Source organism: Artibeus jamaicensis, unplaced genomic scaffold, assembly GCF_021234435.1.
Source record: "Artibeus jamaicensis isolate MK-2021 breed Jamaican fruit bat unplaced genomic scaffold, CSHL_Jam_final contig_233, whole genome shotgun sequence".
NCBI lineage: Eukaryota > Metazoa > Chordata > Mammalia > Chiroptera > Phyllostomidae > Artibeus > Artibeus jamaicensis.
The window spans coordinates 39,863,594-39,887,964 of record NW_026521486.1 but is presented as its reverse complement, the minus strand read 5'-3'; the positions used below and the strand labels follow the sequence as shown (position 1 = coordinate 39,887,964).

Below are 24,371 nucleotides of genomic sequence, written 5' to 3'. Positions count from 1 at the left end.
AACCAGCACCATAAGGGCCCAATTTGCTTGGAGGAAGTAGCGGAAAGGACTGAAATCCAACAGAGAGTGGAGCAAGCGCCATTTTTCCTTCTCAGATCCCTCCCCCACATTCAGCATCACAACCCAGTGATGTGGGTTGCCCCACCCTGGTGAACACCTAAGGCTCTGCCCCTCACTACATAATAGGCGACAAGACAACAACAAAAAAAATGGCCCAAATGAAAGAAGAGATCATAGCTCCACAGCAAATACAACTAAGTGATGAAGAGATAGCCAACCTATCAGATGCACAGTTCAAAACACTGGTGATCAGGATGCTCACAGAACTGGTTGAATTTGGTCTCAAATTAGATGAACAAATGAAGGCTATGCTAGGTGAAATAAAGGAAAATGCACAGGGAACCAATAGTGATGAAAAGAAAACTGGGATTCAAATCAAGGAGTGAACCAAAGGAAGAAAGAAACAACCAAACAGAAAAGAAGAAACAAACAAGAATTCAAAAAAATGAGGAGAGGCTTAGGAACCTCCAGGACATCTTTAAACATTCCAACATCTGAATTATAGGGGTACCAGAAGGGGGAAGAGGAAGAGCAATGAGTGGAAAACTTATTTGAATAAATAATAAAGGAGAACTTCCCCAATCTGGCAAAGGAAATAGACTTCCAGGAAATCCAGGAAGCTCAGAGAGTCCCAAAGAAGTTGGACCTAAGGAGGAACACACCAAGGCACATCATCATTACATTAGCCAAGATTAAAATGAAGGAGAGAATTCTAGAAGCAGCAAGAGATAAGGGGACAGTCACCTACAAAGGAGTTCCCATCAGACTGTCAGTGGATTTCTCAAAAGAAACCTTATAGGCAAGAAGGGACTGGAAAAAAGTATTCCAAGTCATGAAATCCAAAGACCTACATCCAAGATCGCTCCTTCCAGCAAAGCTTTCATTTAGAATGGAAGGACAGATAAAGTGCTTCTCAGACAAGATCAAATTCAAGGAGTTCATCATCACCAAGCCCTCATTATATGAAATGTTAAAGGGACTTATCTAAGAAAAAGAAGATAAAAAAGATAAACAGTGAAAGGACAGCAAACTCACAGTTATTAAGAACCACACCTAAAACAAAAACAAACTAAGCAAACAACTAGAACAGGAACAGAACTACAGAAATGGAGATCACATGGAGGGCTAGCAACACAGGAGTGGGAGGAGGAGAGAGGGGGAAAAGATAACTAGAATAAGTAGCATAGACGGTAGGTAGAAAATACATGGGGGTGGGGCAAGAGTAGTGTGGGAAATGTAGAAGCTAAAGAACTTATGACACATGGACATGAACTGAAGGAGAGGATGTGGGTGGGAGGGGGTGTGCAGGGTGGAGGGGAATGAAGGGGAAAAATGGGACAACTGTAATGGCATAATCAATAAAATATATTTTTAAAAAATATTTAAAAGAAATATGGGTGTTACATCTGCCACTTGCTTTTGAATTTCAAGAAGAAGCAGTTATATATGCATTTCTTCATCTCGCATGGCATATATAAGCACTTACTGGTTAATCAATAAATACTTTTTAAATAAATTAACAGTGACTTTTCATAATATGTCAAGTGTAAGAATATATGTAAGTAAAAATCTACTACTGCCAGGCAGAAGAAAAATAATTCAGTGATGTGCCCTACTGATTCCAAATTAATAAACAAATGCCTAGTTATATTTGTTAACATTTACTAATTTTTATACACTAAATCACTAATTTTTTTAAAATTATTCATGTATGGTACAAATTGTATGTAAAATAAACCAAGAATACTTTAAATTTATTTTCAAAAAGTCTATCAAGTTGAACAAGTCACATATTTTATATTCATAGTTTCATTAATAATAAATTCATTCTATATAAGGACATATTTTTATCAGGAATTAACAGGCATTTTTAATTTTAAATTGAATGACAAAGGAAATAAAAAAGGTGTGTCTTTATTCTGTCGAAAACTGTACTTTTTTACTTTAGGATTATCTTACTCTACATATATCACAAATATGGCAAGCCAATCACCTCTTGCACTAACAGAAATATTTCCAATGTAGGGAAAAATCACTTTGAAGAGCAGTGTGTACCTACAATACTAGGTCTATACTGGGAAGAAATATTTATTTATATTGAGTTATATATACGAAAAAATCTATGTAAAGACACATAAGAATTTGCCCTGGCTGGTGTAGCTCAGTGGATTGAGCGCAGGCCTTCGAACCAAAAGATTGCAGTTCAATTCCCCATCAGGGCACATGCCTGGGTTGCAGGCCAGTTCCTAGCAGGGGCCAGTTCCCAGCAGGAGATGCACCAGAAACAACCACACATTGATATTTCTCTCCTTCCCTTCTCTTCTTCTCTCCTTCCCTTCCCTTCTAAAGATAAATAAATTAAATTTAAAAAATTGTTGGAGCTATTTCAAAATATTTTTAAAAAGACACAAGAATTTAATAATATTGGTTACTTATTGGCAAGTGGTAAAAATGGAGTGAATATAGGAAAGGAATGATTTTCAACACACTGCTTTACATACATTTTACTTTAAAACTGAGTATAACATTTAAATTTCTAATCAAGTTTTTTAAATGAATCATTATAAAGAATAATGTATTTTAAATATTTAAATGTAGTTTTCTCATGCACTCAAGAAGCCATTGAAAGTATGGGTAGATAAGGAAAAGTTTTTTTTTAACAGAACTAACTGCATTTTTCTTGTTGATTTATTTACTCATCTATACAATGAACATTTTTCGGCACCAGCTATGTTCTAGACATTTAGGAATTCTTGCAAGATAGAAAGGTCTGCAGCTATAAAGTGCCTGAATCTGTTACCTTCTAATTAAAATCTGTCCAATATTGTTTGAGAGTGTAGGCCTTGGTGACAAAATACAAAAGGAACTCTTGTGTCCCTTGTACCAGCCACTCAGAGTACTGAGTGTACCAGCTGAGCTTCAGTTTAAAGTGATGTGTTTTATTATCCATTACTAAAATTTCTTTCAAAGTTAAAATTTTAATTTGTTTTCTTATTTCTGTGAATATTTTTCATTCTTCCTCCATCCTGGATATATCATAAGATTAGAATAACACTGTATATTCTTGCATGTAATATCAGTGAACTCTCTTTAAAGTTTGTTAACTACTGAATAATGTGTTAGCCAGTAACCTTCTAAAGAGGGCCAAAATACCAACCTCATGCTAAGGGAAAAGCGTGGTGGGAGGCAGGGCAGTGGGGAATAAACCTGAATGACATCAGGGGCTGTTCCACTGAATCTCCCGGCGCAGCAGGGAGTGTTGGCACCAGGCCTGCAGGTTGGCCACATCTGCCCCTCTCTGAGCGCTCCTAAATTTGTGTTTGGTCTCCACTGTAAACCGGACCCTGGAGTGTCACGATTTCACTTCTGTTAATGGGCCACCACTAATTATTAATTCAAATAAGGCAAATAACCTCCATGAACCTACCTGTAAGGTCTTTCGGTCATTTTGCAAGAATTGATAGAAAGCATCTATATTGCAATATAAAATTAAATTTAAATGATGTTTAAAATAACAACAGTCTACTATAGACTATCACAATATTGTGACAGTTTCCAAGGCCTGACTGCTTTTGATGTTAACACCTGCTCAACTCTGGCCAGCTGTTAAAGAGAACTTTGTCTTGTGAATCTCTGCTGTTCAGTAAGTCACCATAATTATTTTTAAAATTGAAGCACATCTCTGTACATTTACAGTACAAGCCTAAGTGTTAGTTCAGTCCATTTTGACTATATTTTTGCATTTCAATCAATGGATTGAAGATAAATTGGCTTTAAAAGAACCCCACAACACCTCTGGCTGGTGTAGCTCAGTGGATTGAGTTCAGCCTGTGCACTAAAGGGTCGCTGGTTCGATTCCCAGTCTGCGCCCGTGCCTTGATTGCGAGCTAGGACCCCAGTGGGGGCGCACGACAGGCAACCGCACACTGATGTTTCTCTCCCTCTCTTTCTCCTTCCCTTCCCCTCTCTCTAGAAATAAATAAATAAAATCTTTTTTTAAATAAGAGCCCACAACAATGTTGCCTTTGCCCTTTTAATATCAGTTTCACCAGATTTCTTTAACACTGATTACAGTGTTATTTCACTAAAAAAAAAATGAATCAAAAGTAAGCATATCTAAAACTTAAATTTGTGCCACCAGTTTCAGACTCAGTTCAACACTGGTGCCACACTTTTTAAACAAACAAAGACTGGCTGGATAAACACAGTGGGATATTTCAATTCCTTGAAAGACCATCATTAAAAAACTGGTAGTCAAAGCTAAGCATATTTTAGTCATATTGGTGGTTGTTTAAAAAGGAAAATGATTTTTTCTAAATTCTTTGCATCAACATAACTGACCATCCAAATTTCATTGTTCAACCTATAAAGATTATAAACACCATCTAGTCTCCCTCTCCTTCCCTCCCTCACCCCCTCCACACCCCCTCCACAGTATAGCTTAAGTACTGAAGAACCTAGCATCTGGAACTAACTGAACAGCCTTTGTAGCCCTACTGTGTCGCTTATCTGTGTGGCTTTGGGTAGGTTACTACATTTCTCTAAGCCTTATTTTATCTGTTGATGGGGATCATGAGATGGCAAGAAGGCCAACTACACTTTGTTGCGTAAACTAAATAAGATAACTAACTGCTCAGCACAGAGCCAGGCATTTGAAAATACTGTGTGTTAACTGCACAGTATTCGCTGAATGGTATCATTAGATACGGTTTTGGTTGTTGATGTAGCTCACATATTAAATTGGAATAAAGTTCTTCATTGTCTCATCACTATGGTAGGAACTACTCTAGGTTGTGTTTAGGTCACAAAGTTTTCTGTGAGAAGTAATTTCAATCTTTTTAGTCACTATATGCTGTGATTGTGAGTAGACACTGGTTTTGATGTACATATTTGTCACCTAGCATGTCCTAATCTCCCACTTGATTTGACTCTTCCTTCTCCATGGGGCACTTTCTTCTCTGTTCCTTCACCAGCCTGTACATGCATCTTTACAAACCTCAGTAGCTAAGGATGCTTCCTATCTTCTCTGTGTCACTGTAGGCTGGCCCACTCTCCACTCTTCTCTTACCCCACTCTTTGCCTCAGGCTGCCTCATCTGACACAAAGGCTCTGTCCCCTGAGTTCTCCCTGCTAGAGGTGTCAGGGCGGACAGAAGAATGACGTCTGGATATGTATTCTCTTCTAGGGAAATGCCTCTGTCTGATTTGTTTTTCACCCGAGGCAGCTCATCTCAGAGTAGCCTCTTCTTCTGAATCTAGGTCATGGTCACCTCCCTTGCCCTTTCAGACTTTGGGGTCCTCAGTGCCTCTGCTGTCACCTGCCTTGGGGCACTTGCACCACTGTCCTGTAGTTTCCTGCTCCCTGTCCCTTTGTCAAGCCCTGGAATTACTGTAATTCCTGTGTGCCATCTGTTCCCTTGACCCCTAATCCCCTGAAGAAAGAAAAAGAGTCCTGATTACAACCAGGGTCGTCTCCTTTATCCACCTTGGACCATGCCATGTGTCAGAGATGCTCTGTGTGTGTTTATTACCTTTGGAAGAGCCAAATTAATTCTTTAAGGTATTGATATAGGACAAGGCCTTTCTTCCACCACAGAGAGTGAGAAGGAACCATGACTATTGATAAATTCTCTAATCTTTATTACACAGAGAATTGCAAAAAAACTCCTTAAATTGGAATTTAACATTTCATCACGGTTTTAGAAAGTTAGAATTCCTGTCACTTAAAGATTCCAGTCAAGAATAATACATCATTTATTCAGAACAATTTGGAAAAATAAGTCTTTGTATTAATTTTACAGGTTTCAAACCATACTCACATTTATGTGTTCAATTTTTTACTTTAGAAATTAAAGATAAAAATGTTTCCAAAATGTCATACCTGTCCTTGCTTTTTAAGTAGGATCTACTGAATAGTTTAACCTTTTCTCTATAGTAGCGATCTTTTTGACTGTTATCTATCAAAATAAACTTTTTTTAAGTTTATAAACATCTATATTTGAATTTTTTTAAATTTTTAAATATATTTTATTGATTATGCCATTATGGTTGTTCTATTCCCCCCTTCATTCCCCTCCACACTGCACACCCCCTCCCCCAACATTCCCCCCTTTAGTTTATGACCACGTGTCTCAAGTTCTTTAGATTCTATGTTTCCCATACTAATCTTGCCCTCCCCCTATCTATTTTCTATCTACCATCTATGCTACTTATTTTCTGTACCTTCTCCCCCCTTCTCCTCCCACTCCCCTGTTGCTAACCCTCCATGTGATCTTCATTTCTATGGTTCTGCTCCTGATCTAGCTGACCTCTTAGTTTGCTTTTGTTTTAGGTGTGGTTCTTAATAACTGTGAGTTTGCTGTCCTTTCACTGTTTATCTTTTTTATCTTCCTTTTCTTAGGTAAGTCCCTTTAACATTTCATATAATAAGGGCTTGGTGATGATGAACTCCTTGAATTTGATCTTATCTGAGAAGCACTTTATCTGTCCTTCCATTCTAAATGAAAGCTTTGCTGGATAGAGCAATCTTGGATGTAGGTCTTTGGATTTCATGACTTGGAATACCTCTTTCCAGCCCCTTCTTGCCTGTAAGGTCTCTTTTGAGAAATCCGCTGACAGTCTGATGGGAACTCCTTTGTAGGTGACTGTCCCCTTATCTCTTGCTGCTTCTAGAATTCTCTCCTTCATTTTAATCTTGGCTAATGTAATGATGATGTGCCTTGGTGTATTTCTCCTTGGGTCCAACTTCTTTGGGACTCTCTGAGCTTCCTAGATTTCCTGGAAGTCTATTTTCTTTGCCAGAATGGGAAAATTCTCCTTTATTATTTGTTCAGATATGTTTTCCACTTGTTGCCCTTCCTCTTCCCCTTCTGGTACCCCTATAATTCGGATGTTGGAACATTTAAAGATGACCTGAGGGTTCCTAAGCCTCTCCTCATTTTTTTGAATTCTTGTTTCTTCATCCTTTTCTGTTTGGTCATTTTTTCCTCTTTCTGGTCCACTCCTTTGATTTAAGTCCCAGTTTCCTTTCCATTACTATTGGTTTCCCGTGCACTTCCCTTCATTTCAATTAGTTTAGCCTTCATATGTTCCTCTAATTTGTGACTAAAATCAACCAGTTCTGTGAGCATCCTGATCACCAGTGTTTTGAACTGTGCATCTGAAAGTTTGGCTGTTTCTTCATTGCTTAGATTTATTGGCTCTGGGGCTCTGAGTTGTTCTTGGGCCATGTTTTAATCTGTTCATGCCTGTTAGGTATGAGGAGTGGAGCCTTAGATGTTCACTAGGGCAGAGCCACCCAGGTTGCTGGTTTGTGACGCTGAATGTGGGGGCGGGTCAGAGCAATGAACCCTTCAGCCAAACCAGTAATAGGGGCAGTGCCAGCAGCAGAGCGGGGTCGGGCAAGAAAGATCCAGGCACGCCAGCAGCCGTGGGTGGATCCCAGGTGTGGAATAGCAGACGGACTCACTGTGGGTGCACGGCGGTGGACTCACTGAGGGCTGACCACTGTCACACATTCACACGCAGATACACCGGTGAAGGAGCGAGCAGTGAGACAGACCATGCAGGCCCCAGCGGCAAAAAGCGACAGAGGGGACCGATATTGTCCCTCTCTGACCCCGCCCTCACATACCGCATCACAAACCAGCGGCCTGGGTGGCCTCTCTCTGACCAGCCCCCACAATAAACTTTAAAAGCAGGTCCTTATTTTTGTCCATTGCTCTTCTCCTACACCATCTGATCTCCAATATACTGTCCGTGCTTCCTGCATTTTGTACATCTCTAATTTGTTGCTTTTAGGTTGTGTAATAAAATGCCTAATTTAGGAGACTTGTGTATAAATTCATGGGTGTGATCTGAGTATAACTGTGTGAAGTCTGATGTCTACACTGTATTGTTACCAGACAGAGGGCCTGGCCCTGAGTGAGTCTCCCTGGGGCCAGCCGGCAGTGTGCCGGCTCTCGACTTCGTGCAGGAAAGATTTCATAACATTAGCCCAGGTTACCATGAGGGTGCATTTATTAAAGCTGGGGGCAGTGAAACAAAGAAGGGCTTAGCATAGAAGAAACAAGAGGGCCTAGGTGGGGCTGCCTTAGCTCACTGGAAACTCACTGGGGACAGTTTCAGGGGACTAGCCTGGGACAAACTGCTGCTGCCTGTCTCCCTAGACTGCTAGTCTCCGGGTCCCTTAGAGGTTAGGAGATGCCTGTGTGTAGGGGTTAGGGGAGAAGGAAGAAAGTAGAGCAAGCTGCTTCTCAGAGGGGGAGCACAACCACTGGATCCTTTGTCTTAAGAGTCCTCTCTTGCAGGCAGGAATCTTAAGAGAAGTCTCAGGGACGGGGGGTTCAGTGGAATAATTCATCAGTTTTCCTGGTGCGCTCTTTCAGGGTCATGGTCTCTACTGATTGGTCAGCACCAGGGCAGGGAGTCATTGGTCATTGCAGCTGGTCCTGGTGTCACCCAGGACCAAGTTTTGCTGCTTTTCTGGGCCTGGAGCTGGAATACAGCTGAGGCCTAGATGCAATTTCCAGGGAGGTGACCTTCTGTGTCTGGCTGTAAATTGTTCAGCCATTGTGTTCAGCTGTCTGTCTCAGTTGCCCTACTCCATTTGCCAAGGAATTTTCCTAGCTTCTTACTATCCTGCTTCATTCTGAGCATATTATTTTTAGAATTGTAGAGAGTTCGAGCAACTCCTAAGACTACTGATGGCTCTTGATCAGAAGTGAACCATGGTCTCAGTATCAATAAGATCTCTTGGCGACTATATGAAGAATATACTTTGGGGAGCAGGTATCCAACCATATGAAATAATTTAAGGTAGACTTGAGACTATAAAGCCAAGTTCTTTCAGTCTGAGTGTATTCCTTTAATTAGGGATTTTGTAAAGATATTTAAAAGCATCAAACACTCTAAGGAGAGCTGTGTACAGTTTTTATACCAGTCTCTATGCCCCTGTATAAATAGTTGATTAAGTTTTGTGAATAAGCCTCCAGTTCCTCTCACCAAGAAGCTTACAATATCTTTTTTTAAAGATTTTATTTATTCAATTTTAGAGAGGAGAAGAGAGTGAAGAAGAGAGGGAGAGAAACATCAATGTGTGGTTGCCTCTTGCGTACCCCCTACTGGGGATCTTGCCTGCAACCCAGGTGTGTGCCCTAGACTGGGAATGGAGCTGGCAACCCCTTTGGTTTGCAGGCCAGCACTCAATCCACTGAGCCACACCAGCCAGGCCAGTTTAAGATATCTTTTATCCAGTATGATAGAGGAAAGAGTTCTATCAAGTTTGTATCTTCCTCTCATGTCCTGGGTTGCTCTTGGATGGGGCTATCCCTTCTTCACTTCAGGCTCCTATTACACAGGTAGTTATGAGACTTGATTTATTAAATGCAGGAAAGGTAGTTTCAGGCCTCAGCTCTATCTCTACAACCTGAGCACGTCATGGCTCCTGTAGCTAAGTCTATGGCTGTGTAGGATAGAATAAGAACTACACGGTTTTGTCAGGCAGAGATATTCCCCACTTGCATTGGAGCTGAAAATGGTTCTCCCACTGAGCAGCCACACGGCACTATTAAATAGTATCCTTGGCAATAATGGCTCTGAGTTGTGACTGTTAATCACTTAACGCTAAATGGGATTTGTAATTACCCCATCTCTAACACTGCCATGTTCTCTGCCCTTTTCTGCCCTGACTGCAGCAAAATTTCACCTGAACCACAATTCTTAATATTATGTGCTTAGTACAAGTGCATTTCTTCCTTCTCGCAGAAATTCAAGCAAGTCCTACTGAAGGGGACCTGGTGAGCATTTTCTCTGTCTTCAGGTGGAAATGGCAGGAACAAATCAATAATGGCAAATGTGATATAAAAATCCAGGACTCTAACTAGGCTTGGTGGTAGAACCCTTCTTTGCCTGTTCCTGCCCCCACCCTCATTGAACATGAAATCTGATTTAGTTAGAATCACTAGGAAGATAAAGGGCAGGGTGCAAGTGCGGTGTGAAAATTGTAGTTCTTTGAAAGAAAAGGAGGGAAGCCGGCTAGAAACTGCGGAAGGGTTACAATTTATTACAGTTCTTAATTGTATTCCTTCAGACAGCCTCCTCCTTCTTCTTGTGTGCCTCCCAGAGTCACTAGGCTGCTCGTGCTGGTGGTTGGAGGAGATGGCCAGGTATGCAAAGAAGAGAAAGCAATTTATACACCTTAGAGATACATTTGACTCTGCGATTCCAATGTGCTATAGAATTATAGCACAGTATCCCAGGTCAGACTAGACTAGAGGGGTCTGCAGAGAAATAAAGTTCAACAAAACTAATAGATAATTATCCTCTAACTGTAGCTCCCCAAACCCTAAGTATGTCTTTAAATGGCTGAAAACTCTTATGACTCTCAGCTTATTGTACTCTCAGGGCCACCATACATGGACATGCCTTTGCACAGGTCTGGGGGGTTGAGTCTACTTGCAAAGCACAGGACACCACTAACGGTGCTGCAATTTGCTCACCTGTTCCCTGCCTACTGAGTAGTCTTCACTCCTTCAAACAGTTATCCCTGCTGCCCCTGCAGCAATGACCAGGATTTTATTATTTATTCATTGACTTATTCACTCAATAAATGTTTTACTGAGCATCAACCTTATGCCAGTAAGTGACCTCAGAAAAATTGTTTTAAATTAAAAAGAAATGGTATTTTTTGAGTAGCCACAATGTGTCAGGCTGCAAACTGGACCCAAGACATAATTATATTTTTATACTATTTCTTTTCAATCTAAATGCAGCCTCTCCAGGAAAGTGTTATTAGCTATGAAAATGGATCTCATCCTGACTGCAGAGAAAATCAGGATTGATCTGAATGAGCGTGATGAGGAGGGGTCATCAGAATACGGTCGGCATGTTGCCATTTAAATTATACTCTGGCAACGCCAGAGCCAGTTGCTCTTGCCGCTCTCAGCCTCAGAGCCTCTTTGTGTGCATCTCCCTCTGTTTTTCATTCCTTCCACCTTTGCTCATTCTTTAAGGTTCAGATTGAATGTTGTGCCCCTCTGAAGTCCCCCTAGATCTTCAGGGGACAAATCAGGTACTTTTCATCTCTGTTCCTATAATTAAAACCCAAGAATTTTCTTTAAAAAGCACTTACAACACTGGATCAAAAAAAAAAACCTGTACTGTAAAATTATATAGACTTAAGTTTGTCTTCTAGTCTGTCCCTTAGTTCATTGTGTGATGGTCTGAGAGATTACATGACTTACCTAAAATCACATGTAAACTCTATAAGGAGAAACGTTTTTGTCTGGGTTACCAGTGTTACCCCAGTGATTAGAACATTGCCTGGCATTTTGGGTGCTCTCAATAAGCGCAGGCATGCTAATGAAAGGACACACATTTTGAGATTCACAAGGCATTTGATATAACTAGAGTGCAGCATTCTGGAGTTGTGGGAGCATCATGAGAAATGCGTAAGCTGAAGGCAGAACAAAACTTAGACACCAGGTTCTTAGGAAGCACATGTGTAGAGGAGTGTGAACTCTATGTATTTTAGGCCCTGTGTGTCCAACACACATCAGAGAGTTGAAAACAACCCCCTTGAGATTTTTTGCAAAGCCAGGAGACAATATAAATGACAACACACATTCATTCTCCTCTGAGGTCTTCCTGATCCCCAATCAGATCAACCCTGATGCTCTCTGCCTGAAGGATGACCTCTTTCCTCATTTAGGACATTGTCGGGAAATCAAGGTCATAGCCAATTTTTATGAACATTTGCTCTGGAACTTGAAATCGGATTATTAGCACTAATTGATCCTTTGGGGTCCTTCCAACAAGGCTCCACCAGATCTTGCAAACAAGGCCTAAAAGGACCTGGCCTTGCATTCCTGACTATGCCTGAACTATGTATGCTAATTATCATTCATTTTACCAGCACTTAAAATTACAAACTTTTAGAGCAAAAAAATAGATTAGTTCATCCCTTTAGACACCCTCTTGTTACACCAGAAACAAAGCAAAACAAAGCAAAACAAAACACTGAGATTAAGTGAGGTTAAGTGATTGCTCAAGGTTAAATTCCATGATTTTTTTTTTAGGTGAATGGGAGGAGCACATTAAAGAGAAATGAAAATGTTATGGTAGCTTGAATTCAGTAAACCCTTCTGGGTCTGCATTTCCCCGCAGCTTCATTTTGTGAGCAGATGGACGAAGGTAACTTAATGAAGAAGCTCATTTGATCTAGTAACACATTGTTTAACAACCTGGAAAACCATCCGTTTTTCTTACCAACCAGGAAATGCAGACGGCGGGCTGCATTTAGGGTGCTCAGTGGATGAGAGGGCTGCCGTCACCATGGCAACCAACTGTTTGTTTAAAGGTTTTTTCAATAAGTCTTAATGATTCTTTCTAATATATCACTAAATTCAAACCGTTCTCCAGCCAGCACCTCCCCACACCTGTGTACGTCAACGGCTCTCTCTTCTTTTTCCATCCTAATCTAGCCTTCTCAACGTAAAGAAATGTTTTTCAAATTGTATTTTTGTTACCCTCATAGCACTCACGTATGACACTGTTCCTATTCTTCACGCTAAATCCCATCCATTTAATTTCTCAAACCCCAGTGTCACCATTCTTTCCCTATAGAAAGGCTTCCCTTTGTTGTCACACTCCCGGGTATAGAGCTTTCAGGGAACATCCTTCTCTAGGTCTCTTACTCTCAGTTGCTATAGTTTGATCTTACTTGTTAGTTCGGTTAGTCCTGAAACAAGGTGTGCAGTGCAACTATTTGTATATCAACTTATCTTTCCAGTGGCCTTTACTTTTATTTTGGAGAGACAGTACGTGAAAAAAATTATAACTATGACTATATTGGCGAGGTTGACTATTGCCAACCACCAGGTAACGGCACCCAGCTCTGCCCGCGGAGCCAAGAGAAAGAGATCAAAGGCACCGTCCGGCCCAGCCAGAGGACTCTCACTGCGAGTGTTCGACCAAATACACTAGTGTGGATGAGAATGAAATGAAGGTCTTCTCGCCTGAAAGAAATTGCATAGCACATCATACCCTACACCTTATTGCCAGCTTTTAAATGATTATTTGACCAAAGATAGCAGTGTTTTAAAGGTTAATAGGGGACTTTCATATTTATATAGAATTGCAGTAAGTGAGATCACCCATAAATACAATTTTCAGAAATTCAAAATCAAAGCCTTTCTCATTTTAGGCCAAAATTACCACTTCAGACATTTTAAGGATTTTGGATAAAAATAACTTAAAAAATTATGTGCACATCTCTACATTCTTAAACAGAACGTAAAGGATATTTTCACTTAGCTCGATGACCCAGAGTCATCACTTTGATATTAATTGCTTTTCAAGTCTGTAACAAACTGTCATTACAGACTTGTAACTTATACAGACTTGGCAAAGTCAGTTGACAAGGCATTAGCGTTCCCCTTGATACAAAATGATCTAGACTGGTCTCCTTTTTAGAATACTCACTTTTCTTCTGTATGTATGGTGTCTGCAGCTATCATTCTTTTCTGCCCTCACTTGAGCTACTGCTATTAGTTTCCCCATCTCCACATAACACGGGGGTTTGACCTGATGTCAATTGATATACTAAGTAAGCATTCTTCTTAAAATTTTTTCTAAAGTAATAATAGCACATGGGTGTTGAATAGTGATCTAGTCTCATGAAATAAGAGGACTTTACTGCATATCTTTATGTTTATGCTAACTGTTCAGAGACCGTTCAGCATATTTCCCAGTTCTTTGCTGGGCACCAGAGAGTTCAAAGTATTGAGACAGAGTGTGGCCTCTTTGAACTGCCGTGGTCTGGAGCAGGCAGAGAAGGAGGTAGCAGTTAGAACTTTCCCCATGCCCTGGGGTGAGCAGGGCCGTGGACACAGGGCAGGCTGGGTGGTGGGTGCTGAGGATCAGTGCTCACTGCAGCTCAGGGCATGGTAGCCAGAATCTCACGTGCTGCCGTTCCATCTGCTGGAGGACCTTCTTTAGGGCTCTATACTGTTTTCCTTCATTAAGTTCATCTTTCATGATTATCTCTTAGATCACTTCCAGATTTTAAAAGTCAAAGAATAATGGAATTTGTCTTAGAGAATATTCTGCCCTTTTTGGTATGTGAGCACTTTTAGTTCTTAAATCTATACTTCCTGAAATAAAAATTCAGTCTAATGAAGAATGAAACTTTTCTACAGTTATTATGGATGCATACTATAAATTAATTTTTATCACCCAGTTTATTCCATTAAAAAAAACCATGACTATATGTAGTATAAGTATCTAAGCAGACTTCTTACTACTACTGTAGCAGGCAAAAAAAAGCCTACTAGCTTGTTATATAGACCCTCTCAGAGACAACCTTTAATCAGCTTTTTGTTTTCCATTTGTTTGGGCTAGTATTTTGGTCATCTCCTCACGTTTGCCTCTTTCTATTTATCAATGCCTGTTAATAACACATAGTCACAATTATGTTGCACCCCGAGCCATAGAAGGGATCTTTGAGAGACAGGACCAAACATGATGAGCTTTCTTTGTTCCAGCTAGTAAGCATGTAATATATCTAGAGAAGTACACAAATTACTCTCAGTGATTATTTGAAATGTAAAAGTAAAACCACGTCAGCCAGACACACGAAAGTGTTGTATTTACTAATCCCTTTAGATGTCTCTGCTTGGGAACTTTTTCCGGTTTGCATGTGGTGCGCTTCCCATTTGACTCCAAGCATCTCATCCCTGGGTTCATGTCTCCTATTTTGTTCCCAGCTCCTCCTTCAGCATGCCCAGGATACTTCTTGGTGGAACTTGGTTTCTCGCTCCACATTCATCATTTTTACCTCCTGATAACAAAATATGCTTACTCTGATTGATAGTTCCTGGGAGAACTGCCCTGTCCAGGAAGCAGGGAGGGCTGCCAGAAAGAACACTCAGCCCACTGACTAAGCCTGAAGAAACATGTGGAAAAAAGAGACAGAAAGTGAAACAAGGAGAGAACCACCAGATAAAGATACAATTCAGACCCATTTTCTTTTTTAAATATGTAATATTTATTGTATTTCTCTTTACCATTTAGTCTCCTGATACTCACCTCCGCCCCCACCCCCCACAATCACCACACTGTTGTCCATGTCCATGAGTCCTTTTTCCTTTTTGCTCAATCCTCCCACTCCCTGACCCCCACCCTCTCCTGCTGCCACTAGCTATCATCTACTCTCTATCTATGACTCTATCTCTGTTTTGCTTATTCAGTTTGTTCGTGAGATTCTACATATGAGTGAGATCTATACTATTTGTCTTTCTCTGACTGGGTTTTTTCACTTAGCATAATGTTCTCCAAGTCCATCTATGCTGTCGCAAAAGATAAAGTTTTCTTTTTTATGGCTGAGTAGTATTGCATTGTGTAAATATTCCATAGTTGTTTTACCCCCTCCTCTACTGATGGACACTTGTGCTGCTTCAATATCTTGGCTATTGTAAATAATGCTGCAATGAACATGGGGGTGCTTATGTTCTTTCGAATTAGTGTTTTGGGTTCCATAAGATATATTCCCAGAAGTGGAATTGCTGGGTCAAAAGGCAGATGCAGTTTTTCTGAGCCCTTTACAGACTACTCTTCCTTTTCAGCTGAGATCTTCAAGTGTAGAATCATGCCACGCCTATGTTGGCATCTTCGGCACCTGCCCGTAGGCCCAGCTGGAGGCCGAACTTGGCAGGAGGCTCCAGTCTTCCTGTTTCCCATCAGGCCTCTGCCGTCAGGTCTCGCTCACTGTCTTAGGTCTGCAGCAGTCAAACAGCACAGAGGAGACCCAGTGGATATCCCTTTCTTATAAAATATTCATTTTTACTAATTTTCTCAAAAATAATAATTGTTTCACTTGATTATTTTTTTATTTATGCAGTACTTACTGAGCACCATACTGTTCCATGTGATAGCAATACAGCGATGCATAGTGTCTCTTATCATATGACTGTTATTTAATGATTAAAACTCTCGTGGTGTGGGTATTTTCCTCAGTTTAAAAATGAAGTTTCAGAGATTCAAAGCTTAATTAATTTTCTTAGGATCTTGCAGCTATGAAGCAGAAAACAGGAGTCAAAACCCAAGTTTAACTGACTCAAAGTTTATGCTCTTAATTACTAGGCTTTACTACTTCTAGACCACCAATGAAGAAATGGGAATATGTAAATCAGAGCTGTAAGAATATGTCCAATGAATGTTAATTGCTTGTCATGAAGAATTTTTAAGAACCTAGTTCTTTGGCCTGACCACATAGCAACTCTATTTCCCCCAAAATTAAATCTATCACATTGTTTACCAGGAATGATTTAATCAAACCCTACAAACAACTTTCTGATTTGTTGCTTCATAAGTATGCATTGTTCACATGCATTTTCATTCATCCACAATCTATGTGCCAGTGACAGCAAATAATATCTATATCAGGGCACTGTAGACGGTTTGTAAATGAAGCAAAGTAAGTCATTTTTTATCCAAGTTGGTTAATAATCTTTTCATTCCTTCAAGACAAATGCACTAAGAGTTAGCTGTGCACCAGCCTCTTCAGCAGGAGGCAAAAATAAGAACACGAGAACCCTGCTCTCCCAGACCTTATATATGGGAACCAGGGAAACAAAAAGTGAATTTAAAAGGTGATTTCTGATGATGGCAACTGCTATGGAAAAATGTGAGGGGTCTGTGAGTAGGGTGAGTACAGAACAGGAAGGGGAAACGCATCACTGGGGAGATGCTGTCGGAGCTGAGTCCTGTGTGATGAGAAAGAGTCAGCCATGTTCACAGGAAACAAGAAACAGAGAAAATGCCAGCACAAACTTCATTGGTTTGAATGACAGACTAAAGGCCTTTGTGTGTGCATCAGAGTGAGCAAAGAGAAAAGGCAAGGGATAGAGTTAGAGAGATAGGTATAGCCCAGATCACTTGGGGGCCTCATATGTACAATCTTGTAAAGTGTTGTCCAACAAAGACATATTTAAGAATTAAAGGGGATGTTACTAATAATTACACCAGAAAATGTATATAAGCTTGAAATTTCCCAGATACACCAGGATTTATAGTTATCCCATTTACATGTCAGAGTAAATAATTTTAATTTTATTACATATAGTTGTGAGCCCTTAGATGGTTTTAAGCAGGAGAGTGAAATAATTTGATTTGCACTTATAAATAACTACTGTGGCTGCTGTATGAGTATTAACTCTTGAAATAGAACATCAATTTTAGAGATGAATGAAATAATCCTGATAAGAGGCGATAGTGGCTGCAATGGTAGTCATACAGTTGAAGAGAAACTCAATACTTTGGGATAAATTTTGTAGAGAGTGTAGCTAAGACATGGGTTGGATGTAGGCATGCATGAGGGAAAGATAATAATAAAAGTGACTGCTAGGCCTTGGGCCCCAGCCTCTGGATGTATTATGATATCATTTGCCAATCTGAGATAAACTGGCAGAGGTGTTGGTTTCAGAAGGTGTGGGGGAATCCGTGGAATCAGCAGTCTGGTTTTGGCTGCATTAAGTTTGAGATTCCTGTTAGAACTGCAAGTAGAGATGTCAAGTAAGCTGCTGGGATAGAGTCTCTTTTCTTTTCTCTGCTTGGAACAGCTTTCTCACAATGTTATTTATATCCTCAATAAAACAATTTAAAATGGCACTTAAATATTCTCTTCAAGTGATTTTTCACTCAACATCTTCATTTATATTTTGTTTTCAGTCTCTGGTGTTTGAAATGGCTAACATCACCAATTGCCTTTCTAGGAAAGTGTAGACCTGGGTGAAATCATGTTTTCCCTTTGTTATTTGCCAACTGCTGGGCGTATGACATTGACGGTCATCAAGTGCAGAAATCTGAAGGCTATGGACATTACTGGCGCATCAGGTATGCACACAGTTGGATAGTGATCTGAGGATACACTCCAGATAACATAATCCATGTACCCAAAACTATCTGTAGCAATTGAATTGAATTCATTTGTCTATTTAGGGGTACTAAAATTATAGAAAAAGAGCCACTAAAGGGCTGCAAGTCACCTCTTTTATTTACATTATCATTAGAAACATTTTAAAAGGTGTTACCAAGTAAATTGACTTTGAACTTGGGTTTTTATTTTTATTTGTTTCTCTACTAATTTAGTTCTTTCTGAAAAGTTTGTAATTTACCATCCACTTCCCTACTTTCAGTTAATCACTTACTTATAAAAGAAGATTCTTGGACTTTAAGTCATGCATTTGAAACTTGCATTAGTCTAAGAATGAGGACCATTTGAAGGCATATTTAGACTGAATTTATTTCCTTCACCTGATCTGCAGAGAAATTACCAGGTTCCAAGATTTGCATTTGCATTCTTACCACCTTTCTAACTAAAAATTTGGGCAACTATAGAGATTGAAATGCTAAGAAATAATAAAATAATTAAATGCTTCTTGAAGCTTCTTAAAGACATTCTTGAAGGAAATTACTTTTGTGCTAAATTTGTTAGTATTAAAGCCACACCAGACTCTTTTGTTCACTTATTTAAATCTACGGTTCTAGAGGATTATTTATAACTGAATACGTGAACTCTGGCATAGTTTGTTAAAGAAAAATAATGAGGGTAGAGTAGGGAGATCAGTAAGCATTTGTTTAATTAAACAGAAATAAATAGCAATGGAGATATAGTAAAGGATGACACGGGGGCAATCTATAACTTTGTGGTTCTTAAAAACAAATATGCCCCCTAAATTTGCCTTATAAAGAGCATGATGAACTCTAAATGGTAGTGTGGAAATGTTCCAGAACCCCGCCTATGCTGTTCTGGAAAGCTGTGGGGTTCAATTACCCACTGCAGGAAGCATGACTCCCAATGTAAGAGTTCAGTGAAAAAGGAAAGGGGTTGTTTATTTAAAGGTGATACCAATTCCAAATAATGGTGGATTTCTGCTGTTAAGTCTCACTCCCTTTAAAACACCCAGAAACACATAGTCCTGCTCCACTTTGCCAAACCAGGCCAGTTTCAGAATCCCCCAGTCAGAGGTACCATCTTACATAAAAGGGGAAGTCTGGAGTTCAGCATTCCAGGTGTCTCCCAGCGATCTGTGCTCGGTTAGGCAGGTCTCCACAATTCCCAACTCCATCAGCTCTGCCACTGTGCTCTCCAGGTGGGTTTTCCAGCAGGTCTCCTCTTTCTTACTCCAGCTCTTAACCCAAAACCACGTGGCACCTCCTACTCCAAACTGCATGGCACCTCCTTACCCACCAGACCTTGCGGCAGGCAGGGGGGCCCTTCCACACCCTTTCAAACTGCATGGCTGCTACCTACTCTCTCAGCCCTCATGGAAGACCAGTCCCTTGTCTTTCAGCCTGCCCTGATTTTAAAGGTTGACCCAGAACTTCCTACATGTCCTCCTATTTGGCCCCTCCTACAATATGCTACTTTTGCCGGTTCCCTCATATATTTTACCTTCTTTTAGCTGCCATCTTTAGTAAGGGCAAGAGTACCTCATGAAATGGGAGCCTTCACCTCCCTGCCTCTGTGCAGGCACTATATAAGTACTCCCTCTCTTCCTCCCTGGCCCCCAGCCTGACTATATCAACTTACTATCAACTCGTCATTGTTATAAAAAGTATCCTAACCATGCATCAGCCCCTTCCCCCACCTCCCAACCATGGGCTGTGAGGAATATGCTTTGGTATTTTCAGGGACCCCCCCTTTGCACCCTGTCAGAAAGAGGTGCAGTATTTACTAAATTAATTTTAAAATGAGGTACAAATATAAATATGGATAATATCCTCCCTTCGGTATAAGAATGGGAATTTTCAGGATATATATATTCATGTTGCTAATATTTGCATAAATAAATACTGGAATGATCCACAAAAACTAAGGAAAGGTATGGAGACAAATGGGAGGGAGACTCCTCATTGTACATCTTTCTCTAGGCTCTTGATTCTTAAACAATGTCCTGATTTACTATTTATTTTTTAATTTCTAATACATAATTGATAAATAAAGGTAGAAAGAAAGTAAATTTCACCTTTATCTTGAAATACCCCAACAGAAATTCTTGGGTCAATAAAGGTTGAAGAACTTAAGACAAACAGTGTACTCTGCAAATTATTGTTTTTCTATTCTTTCTACCATGTATAAAAAGAGACCAAATTTTGAGACAAAAAAAAAACAACACAGCACCAAAGTTATAATTAAGTACAAGATCACTTTTTATTTACATGAAGCTTTTTATGGGAGGAGTGCATGCTTTGAGAATACCAGCTCATTAATTCTCACAAAAGGCTTGTGAATCAACCAAGGAGCCAGTAAATTACCCTTGTCATGAGTAGAAGGATATAGTCAGAGACGTGATGGGGGCATCGAAGGATAAAGCAGGCTTGTTCGCGTTGTTAATGAGAGGCCTGGGCCTCGGGGCTCCTACACAAATGTAGATCCCCAAAAATGAGCTTCCTCTTTAGAATGTACTTCCTATTATTGCAAAATAAAAATAAATGAAAAACAGCCATTTAACATTGCCCTTTCACCTTGTTTTCTTCTAAATACCCTATTTCTAGCTGCAAAATATGGTTCTGCCCCTTGGAAGAGATGCTTATAAAATACACAGGTAGATTTTTCTAGAGCTCAAAAAACTCTCATTTGCTCAACTAAATTAATATTTCCATCACTTTTGGCTTGTTCTAAGGAAATAAGATTTATTACTACATTGACGGGGGAAAAACTTGGAGGATGACCAGAAAATAAAAAATTAAGATAGAACCTGACACTGGTTGTTCGAACCATCTACCATGCTCACCCCAGTGACGACAATCTCTCCCAAAGCCATGCCCCCTTTTTATAAAGTATGGCTTTTATGGAAAATTTTAGAATACTGTATTACCGTATTTCCTATAGTACTGTAGCAGTTGTTCTGCTTAAGGTGGCAGAGTAAGAAAGCAGAGAGCGAGGTGGGCGGAAATGTTAACAATCATTGGATTCCTGGGCCCACGGAAATATAGCCCAGCTAAATTTTTCTCATTCCAGTTGACATTATACAGACAATGTCATAACAGAAACCTTCCCTGTGGCCCTCTCTATAAGGCACATAGTGACCTTTTTTGCTTGTTGTTGAGTATTAATTATTTGTAGTGATCACACCTCCAATCTGAGTTTCTTATAAGGTACAAATGCTATAACTGTAAAATGGGACCTCTAACCCTAGTACCTTTTCCAATGATTGAAGGAAATTCGAACTAATATAGTTTGGCTATATTAGCTGCTTTCTAATTTCTACTCATTGTGATTATATTATATATGTATATATAATAGTGCTCTTTCACAGGTTTTAGTATTCTGATTCTAAACTATTTTGAAAGGTTAGCTTTCAAATTATTCTTACTTGTTAGGATTAAATTCCCTAGAATTCATTTCTAACAAAAATATGTCTTCAAATAGTCGAGACCAAAAAAAGTATAGCTCTGGACTGGCTCTTGATAAACTCACGAGTGTTGTCAGTTATATTAAAAATAGTGAGATCAAGTTAATTATTTTCTAGTTCATTCAAAATAAATGTTTTCATTTAACTAATAAGTCTTAGAGAGTCTACTGCCCCCAAATAAGTCATTTGAATTTAAAACTGGTAGTATTATAAAGTATTATACCACTTTTCTTACTTAGTCACAATTAGCTACAGTTTTACTTATGCTTTGCACTGATACTTATACTTCAACAAAATTACCTTCTCACTCCTAGATCCTTATGTCAAAGTATCTCTGATGTGTGAGGGTCGCAGATTAAAAAAGAGGAAAACAACTACGAAGAAAAACACTCTGAACCCGGTGTACAACGAGGCCATTATTTTCGACATCCCCCCGGAGAATGTGGAGCAGGTCAGCCTGTCCATCGCAGTCATGGACTACGACAGGTATGTGTCCATCTCCTCCATGAAGGACAGCCATGTCCAGTCAAGTGCGAACCAAGTTCCACTACAGCAGTTTTCATGTAAATTGGAAGAGGGAAAAATTATTTATTTTAAATTATTTATTTAAATGTATTGTTTCCATGTTATAGTATTTTTTCTTCTCCAAGAGAAGTTACTCCCAGGTTGGAGGAGGGACACCTGGGCTGGTGACAGAGTGGGTGTGGAAGCTCTATGGGACACATGATAGAAAGCACTGTTGTGAAGCCTTTTTCACAGTTAACACAGAAACTAAAATCAATGGAGTTTGTTTTGCTAACTGGGCTGAAATGTGAATATTATGATTCTTATCAGAGCTCTGTCATTACCTAGTCGAGTGAAATGGGAAGTTTTGTAATCTCTTGGGGATTCACTTTCCCCGTTTGTAAAACATTAACATGATGTGGAACTGTGAGCAGTGAGTGCTGAGGGGAGGAGGTGAGCAGTGGCCCTGGGAATTCAGCCTTGATGCTTTCGCAGCAGCCTCAACACACTGCTTTGTGGGTCGCTCTGCCAGCTCCCACACTTGGACTCACTTTTCCTTTCATGCACTGAATTGCACACTCCCAGGTACAGCTCTGAAGGTTCTTCCTGCTGCAGTCCCTACCTTCACCTCCCCACCCTTCCCTTGCTTGAAATACCACCCTGCTGTTTTCCATAATGGTTGTACCAGTCTGCAATCCCACCAACAGTGAACTAAGGTCCGCTTTGCCCCACAACCTCTCCAACATTTGTTGTTTGTTGCTTTGTCTATTATATTCATCCTGACTGGTGTAAAGTGGTATCTCATTGTGGTTTTAATTTGCATCTCTCTGATAGCTAACGATATTGAGCATCTCTTCATGTGTCTCTGGATATTCTGTATGTCCTCTTTAGAGAAGTGTCTGTTCAAGTCCTTTTCCCATTTTTTAACCATTATGGAAAACAGTATGGAATTTTCTCAGAAAAATAAAAATTGACCTGCCTTTTTGATCCAGCAATTCCACTGCTAGGATTATACCCCAAGAATCCTAAACATCAATTTCAAAGAACCTATGCACCACAATGTTCATAGCAGCACAATTTACAATAGCCGAGAGTTGGAAGCAACCTAGGTGCCCATCGGTAAACGAATGGATCAAAAAATTGTGGTACATATACACAATGGAATTCTATGCAGCAGAGAGAAAGAAGGAGCTACTACCCTTTGCAACAATGTGGATGGAACTGGAAAGCATTATGCTGAGTGAAATAGGCCAGGCATTGAAGGACAAATACCATATGATCTCACCTTTGACAGGAAGCTAAAGAATAAAACAAACAAGCAAACAGAATAAAAACAAAGACACTGAAATAGAGAACAAGTGGGCAGCGACCAGAGGGGAGAGGGAAGGGAATTTAAGGGGAAAAAGGGGGAGGGATTTTGAGGAACAAGTATGAAAGACACAGGGATGAGGACTGGGGGGGGGGGGGAATGGGAGGGAGGGGGGAGATGAGGCGGGGGGTGGGATGGGAGAAATAGATTTAAAAAATGTACTTGAAAAATAAAAAAAATTAAAAAATGAACAAACAAACAAAAAAAAAGAAATACCACCCTGCTTGGTGCATGTCACCCCACACGTGCCTTACAGCCGTGCTCAAGCCACCAACTCTTCCTCCCCTGAGCTCTTATCCCACCTTAAAGGTTCATCATACCTCTTCTTTGGCCCTTGATCTATACTTCTTTTTACTGTTTCACTTTTTATTTTTATAAGCCTTTTGGAAAGGAATACTGTGTATTTAACCTACAAAATTATCAGCTCAGAGACCGTGTCTCACTACATTAATTTTGTTCTAATGATAGCACAAGAACACACATATATTTTCAAAGAATGTCCATTTTATATTATCATGAAAATGGTAGTCACCAGGACTCTATAACCTAAAGAAATTAATATGCTATCCTCTGGCTCACAGCTAGCAAAATGAAGCAGTGAACAATGAAATGATATGCATCTTCTATTTCTAATTAAATTATATCACAATATTTTTTAAAGCTATCAGAGAGAGAGAGAGAGAAAGATCTTGAATTAGTTGAAATTTCAACTCTAAAAATGGTGTACTATTTTCATTAGGAGCCCTTGTTCAGTTTTACCAAAAAATATCTCCTATTGATTTGTCACAGCAGTGCTCGCAGGTAGGTTCAACTGAGTACTCAGGACCCGGACAACTTCGGAGAAATGGATTCTCACAATATACAAAACAGAAAGATTAAAAAAGCTTATTTTTAAAAATGGGCTTATTTGGGAAATAATATTGAGGAAAAGGATAGTAAACATACAAATCTGTATCAATGACAGGAAGAAAATCATGAAATGTCCTAAAATCATCTCAAAGTCTCCTTAAAGATGTCTGTCAA

At 39.8% G+C, this 24,371-nt stretch overlaps 1 protein-coding gene across 1 annotated transcript in view; it reads left to right on the top strand.

Annotated features, from left to right (window-relative positions):
- The window catches only part of SYT10 (synaptotagmin 10), a 68,243-nt gene that overhangs the window by 32,775 nt on the left and 11,097 nt on the right, over window positions 1-24,371 (top strand). The window contains exons 4-5 of the mRNA XM_037139715.2: window positions 17,831-17,951; window positions 21,790-21,961. Of these exons, the coding sequence (XP_036995610.2) occupies window positions 17,831-17,951; window positions 21,790-21,961 (293 nt within the window). The remainder of the gene's footprint in view (window positions 1-17,830; window positions 17,952-21,789; window positions 21,962-24,371) is intronic.